The sequence below is a fragment of the Rhinolophus ferrumequinum genome, chromosome 19 (assembly GCF_004115265.2).
Source record: "Rhinolophus ferrumequinum isolate MPI-CBG mRhiFer1 chromosome 19, mRhiFer1_v1.p, whole genome shotgun sequence".
NCBI lineage: Eukaryota > Metazoa > Chordata > Mammalia > Chiroptera > Rhinolophidae > Rhinolophus > Rhinolophus ferrumequinum.
The window spans coordinates 14,367,246-14,373,245 of NC_046302.1; the positions used below are offsets into that span (position 1 = coordinate 14,367,246).

The window sequence follows — 6,000 nt, forward strand, 5'->3', positions numbered from 1 at the left end:
GGAGAAGGGTGGCTTTAGCACTTCATGAAACGAATATTCAGGCATGGAAGCTGCATGTGGGAGAGCAGCAGAGGGAACAACCCTACCCATCCCTAGAATGGATTTAGGATCTCTTCCTTCTCAATCCTAAATGAAAAGTTCTCATCAACTAAACAGCCTACTTCAGTAACTGCGTTGATGTTGAATAGGATGGCCGAGGATGATTCATCCAGTGATGAGGGGTCACAGGAGCTTGAAGAATCAATCAAAGCAGACCCCGTCCCCATGGAGCCCCCGAGCCACAGCAGCACAACCTCGTATAAGAAGTCTCTTCGCCTCTCCTCGGACCAGATCGTGAGTAGTGTGTTATCTGTGTGGATCTAGTCGGATTATCATAGTAACTGTTTAAATTGACCTGCTTCCTCTTCTGCCCACCTGATCCCAAGCCTCACACACACAACACGATGTGTGGTTATGTCAGTGTTCCTATAGAGTAGAACAATGCCCCCACCCCCAGAGACCGCCAGGATCACCTGGGGATCTGGGACCAGCTTTCTCCACCACCCCAGACCTCCCACCTCAGTCTCCGGGAGTGAGCTGAGGAATATGTATTTTTAACCTGTTTCTCCCATGAATCTTACACAGCTAGCCCATCACTGGGCCACCTACTGTCTATTGAGAGCCGCAGTAATAGAGAAATAATGTTTTCTTATTTAGACACAATTTCCCCTTTTCTGTTTTTTTCCATTCCCTGACTTTTCACCTATTTTTAGTGTGAAATGGACTTGCTGTGTGCCAGAACAGTCTCAGGTATGGAGGAGGAACAGAGAGGTTTTGTGTTTGAGGGAGATCAGAAAGTCTCATGGAATCCCAAACACTGTTTCAGTGATGGCTCCCTCAGCCTAGCTCACTGAGAGTGAGCCATTTGTGCAGCCCTGGGCCAGGTGTGTGGTAATGCAACAGACACCTGGTTTGTAAACATTGCGACTCTGTTCCAAACTTTTCAGCTAATTTTCTTTTTTTCTCAGTTATGTTAATGTATTTCTTCCCATTCTTTATTCATACACACATTTTTTAGAGATTAGGCTCCTTTTTCACATTATATCTTAAGCAATCTCAGTTGACTACATATTATTGGAAAATGTGACTTTTAATAGTTGCGTGTAATTCCATCAAAGTAATGTATGTACCACTAGTTTTTATAAAAATTCTGCCTCTGTGATTTTCTTTATTCTTCTACTTTTTATAAAAGGCAAAACTAAAGCTTCAAGATGGCCCAAATGATGTTGTGTTTAGTATTACAACCCAGTATCAAGGGACTTGCCGCTGTGCAGGGACCATTTACCTGTGGAACTGGAATGACAAGATCATCATTTCCGACATTGACGGCACAATAACCAAGTAAGCGGAGTCGGTGGTGAGAGACGGGAGGAGGAGCGGGTCAGTGTGCGCGGGGCCAGTGGGATCCCCTCAGCAGGCACCCGGCGCTCGGCCACTGTCAGGAGTGCTTTTCAACTACATGTACTCAGCATCCTGAGTGCAGCCCACATGGGGTCATGTTATGGATAGAAGAAATTGGTGGAGCCATACAAATGTAACGTCAAAAATAACTTATGGGAATATTTAGGTATTTGGTCTCCAAATTTTGGCTTTTAAAAAAACAAAACTAAAAACCAGGTGAGACTAAGAGGAGTAGCAAATTATTTCTGAAAATGAACTGCTGGCTCTCATGTCTGATTCTACTCTCCGAAGCTCCTTGGTGGGTGTATTTGTAAGAGACTGTCTCACTATTGCACAGGCCATGATGAAATCACCTTTATAGATTGTCTCCACTCACCGACCTGCCCCTCCTGCACTCAGTGTTTTTCGGCAGAAAAAGGAAAACACTTGGCTTTATATGCTTGATTCCTAATACCTTTTCCTATTTCTACCCTCTTAGGTCTGATGCTTTGGGACAGATTCTTCCACAGCTGGGTAAAGACTGGACTCATCAGGGTATCGCAAAGCTCTACCATTCTATCAATGAGTAGGTCTCCCATCCCACCTACTAATGCGCTCTAGTGGACTAGAATTTTGCTTTGATTAAGAACGTCAGAAAAAAATAGCATGCATCAATCAGTCTGTGGAAGTAGTGTGTTCATGATCCAGCTATTCTTGCTCTCCTCGCCCACTCCTTTCCTATAGCCTCACACAAAGAAAAGTAGCAGCCACTATTTATTGAACGTGAGCTGTGTGCCTGGCATCATGTTATGTTTAACCTATGTCATCTCATTCTCACAACGCTACGAATTTTAGTCACTACCTATATTTATAGTTATAGCTATAATTGGGTTTTTAGCTGTAATTTAACAAGAGCTGGTTTTCATTTTTGGTTTATTGATTGGGTATTTTTAAATTGGGTATTTCTTTGAGGAGGTAATGCTTGGGGGGAACATTTCATCCATGGGGTCTTCTATGCCAGTGTAACAGAGAAAACAGTGCCATGCTGTTTGTGGGACCCTAATATGTATGAGTTAAATTGATTTGAAAAATTACAATGTCTTAAGCTTTAGTTGAAATACCCTAATATGAAAATTATATCAGTTAGCCAGGTATAATTTTGCTTCTTGGCTTACAGAATGGTTTGTACTCTGTGAATTGTCTTTATAAATAAGATCCTTGGTATCTTTCCTTTATAGCAGATAATTTAAAGATAGTTCAAGATTTTTGTCTGTTGTGTAATCTGGCTTTCATGAAGTAGATGCTGAAGATACATCAATACTCGCAAATTTAGCATAATCCCTAGCTGCTTATACCTCCATTTTCTCCCATGGCACCGCTCTAAGCCTGTTTTCCATGGAAAGGTGAAATCTTTATAATCCTATTTCCCTGTTAAATGCAAGAATTTGATTTTCACAGTAAGTGAGAGGATCTTTCTTTATTTGGATTTTTTAACAGAAAAGTGCTTTTTTCCACCTTTAGTCAAAGCACAATGGGTTAAACAGGACACGTTCTCTTTTAGGAACGGCTACAAGTTTCTGTACTGCTCCGCGCGTGCCATCGGCATGGCCGACATGACCCGTGGCTACCTGCACTGGGTCAATGACAAGGGCACTATCTTGCCCCGAGGCCCTCTGATGTTGTCCCCCAGCAGCTTGTTCTCCGCCTTCCACAGGTACCTCCCCAGTCTCTTGAGTGCATGGGGGGTCGGGCTGAATGGACTGTGTGCAAGGATGGGTGTCAGGCTCATTGGAAGGGTTTGTTAGTATCTGTTTCAGAGCTTCTGTGTCTGTCTTAGTTCTTTGGCTCCCCCATAGCATTCTAAATCACAGCTCACCTGGTCTGTGTCAAGCACGGTCAAAAAAAGTCAAGTTCTAGGAGTGGTTCTTTTCTCTTTCCCCAAACCCCGTCGAATTTTCTTAGTCATCACATTGACTGGCAGAAATGGAGAGAGAGACACCAGTTACGAAGATTAAAAATTTGGGGTGGTTATGAGCACTAAAATCTTTCCAGGACCAAACAGCAGGGAAAACTACCACTTTGAATTGGGTGACTGTATTCAACTCTTTTTTTCCCCTAGGGAAGTGATAGAAAAGAAACCAGAGAAATTCAAAATTGAGTGTCTAAACGACATCAAGAATCTGTTTGCCCCATCCAAGCAGCCCTTCTATGCTGCCTTTGGAAACCGTCCGAATGTAAGTGTCTGCTGTGGACTACACATTCTGATGTGGGTAAAATTCAGAGGAATGTACTTCTAGAGTATAGCCATGTCATAATTCTCAAATGAATTTTATAGGCAAAATGAATGAATGTTCTGCTGAATAGGTTTTTACTTTATCTGTTCCAAATTTCCACAGTAATTGGGGGGTCCTGCAAGTGGAGATCTGCCTCAGAATTTTGGTGTGTAGCAAAGGGCACTTTCTCTGTTTCTGTGGTTTCAATTCCGTTTTCTCAGAGGGTTCCGACTCACATACGTGTTTTTAAGCCCTGTCCTTGGATCCGCCCCAGAACCGCGGCGTGACGGCTCATCTTTCATTAATGCTTCCCCAACCCGCCTCCCCTCAGAAGGTCCCTCAGATTCCAGACATGCAGAAAGGGCTGCTTCCTGGCCCCTGGCAGGCAGTGGGACCCCTCCTGCTCCATGATCCCTGGTGTCTCCTTGGCACCCACGTTTCCTGATTCCCCGGACACCTTCTGGGTTTGGCTCCACTCTCACTTTGGGTTTGTCTAAAGCTCACCTTCAGTGGAAAGCTACATAGTGCCCAGTTCTGCATGTTTTCTGTAGACAGTCTTCTGTTTGTGCAATACTGGCTCACAAGGAACTGGAGAAGCAGCTCCTAATTTCTTCTCCCTGTAATCACCCTGCTTGATATTTTCTTCTGCAGGATGTATATGCTTACACCCAAGTTGGAGTTCCAGACTGCAGAATATTCACCGTGAACCCCAAGGGTGAATTAATACAAGAAAGGACCAAAGGAAACAAGTCATCGTAAGTGTGTTCCCATTTCCCAGCTTAGCCCCCTGCAGCTGGTGTGACATTGGGGACAGACAGATATTAAGAATCAGGCCTCACTCAGTATCAGAACAGAAAGCCTTTGGAGGCTTTCCTCTTTGGGTGTTTTCTCCTCTATTTATGGGAATACTGATTCTCCTAGACTTTGAAGAGGAAGTCTGTGCCCTGGGAAGGGATGGAGACCTGTTTCGGATCCTTCCCATCTGAGGAATCTGAATAACTAGCTTTACGACCTGCAGTCTTATGCTCTTAGATCAACTTGACAGTAACAGTTTGTGTTTCTTCGCCAACCCCTTCTCCCAGGTATCACAGACTGAGCGAGCTTGTGGAGCATGTGTTCCCACTTCTCAACAAGGAACAGAATTCTGCCTTTCCATGCCCGGAGTTCAGTTCCTTCTGCTACTGGCGAGACCCAATCCCCAAAGTGGACCTGGATGACCTGGCCTGAGGCGGCACCTCCTGGGGGAGGTCCTCAGTCACTCGCCTTGCAGCAAGGGAAGGTGACCGGCACTTCTGCTGGACAGAGGACACTGGGCTTCCCTCCCAGCCACAGGTGCGGGACAAGACCCATGTTGACAGCCAGGCACCAGCAGAGACTGGGAGAGCTCCTGGAGCTGGAACTGCCATCTCCTTCACCCTCCTGCTCCATGAGGTTGCAACTCCGTGCCCTAGCGGAGAAGTGAGGGGAGCTTGGACCTGAGGTTGGAGGCCTGGGCTCCTGTCACAGGTCGTTCCTCACACACACTCTGTGTAGAGTTGTGTGCTGGGTGCTCCTTTAATTGCATAATTTAAAAGGAAGAAAAGCTAAGTAAGAGTGGACCAAAATGTTGCACAAAGTAAAGTGTTATAATTTCCACTGGGCAGTTGAAAGTGCTTCCCTCTAAAACCAGGGCTTTCTTTAGGGGATCAGGGTCCACCGAACCTCTCCAGGCCCAGTCAGTGATGTTGGCTCCAGCGGCCTGCCCACGTTTCTTCGGTGGGCTCCTACCCTGTGCACTGAAGGGGCACGGCTGCTGGGCGCGGCCCAGGCCACTCATCCCAGCCCCACAGATGTGGGCTTGTGGGGAAGAACGCCTCTTGGGTTATCGCCATCTCCTCTGTGACTGCTCCGTGATGGAGACCCTTAAGTTATATCTTGGACCTAGCCAGAAGAAACAGTTTTGCAGGATCTATTTGATGTCTCTAAGAACAGGATTAACAGGGGGAGTTGGTTAAACAGCAAAGAACAGCTCTGTTTTCAGGGAGGCCTTAGAAATACAGATGTGCACTTGCAATGGCTCCTGGGACGGGTCTTTTTCTTTTTTTATTTAACACGTCTAATTCTTATTTGCTGGATACAATGTATGTTTTTAAGTTGTTACAGAAAATACCGTTGTAGTCTATATATTTTTAATATTCAACTACATTCAACATTTCACCATCATCAAATATCTGAACATTGAATTTTCTTTCAGGTAATTTGAAAACTATTTTTCTTTCTGGATACTTTTTTCTTTAAAGTTTCCTACGGATACAGTATTTTTTGAAAT

At 44.9% G+C, this 6,000-nt stretch overlaps 1 protein-coding gene across 3 annotated transcripts in view; it reads left to right on the plus strand.

The window, feature by feature from the left end:
* The window catches only part of LPIN2 (lipin 2), a 77,796-nt gene extending 72,510 nt beyond the window's left edge, over window positions 1–5,286 (plus strand). For all 3 annotated transcript variants that reach the window (XM_033087443.1, XM_033087444.1, XM_033087442.1), the window contains exons 14-20: window positions 189–333; window positions 1,232–1,380; window positions 1,919–2,005; window positions 2,981–3,133; window positions 3,539–3,653; window positions 4,344–4,447; window positions 4,775–5,286. In XM_033087443.1, coding sequence (XP_032943334.1) covers window positions 189–333; window positions 1,232–1,380; window positions 1,919–2,005; window positions 2,981–3,133; window positions 3,539–3,653; window positions 4,344–4,447; window positions 4,775–4,919 — 898 coding nt within the window. In that variant the 3' untranslated portion in view covers window positions 4,920–5,286. The remainder of the gene's footprint in view (window positions 1–188; window positions 334–1,231; window positions 1,381–1,918; window positions 2,006–2,980; window positions 3,134–3,538; window positions 3,654–4,343; window positions 4,448–4,774) is intronic.
* The last annotated feature ends 714 nt before the right edge of the window (window positions 5,287–6,000 follow it).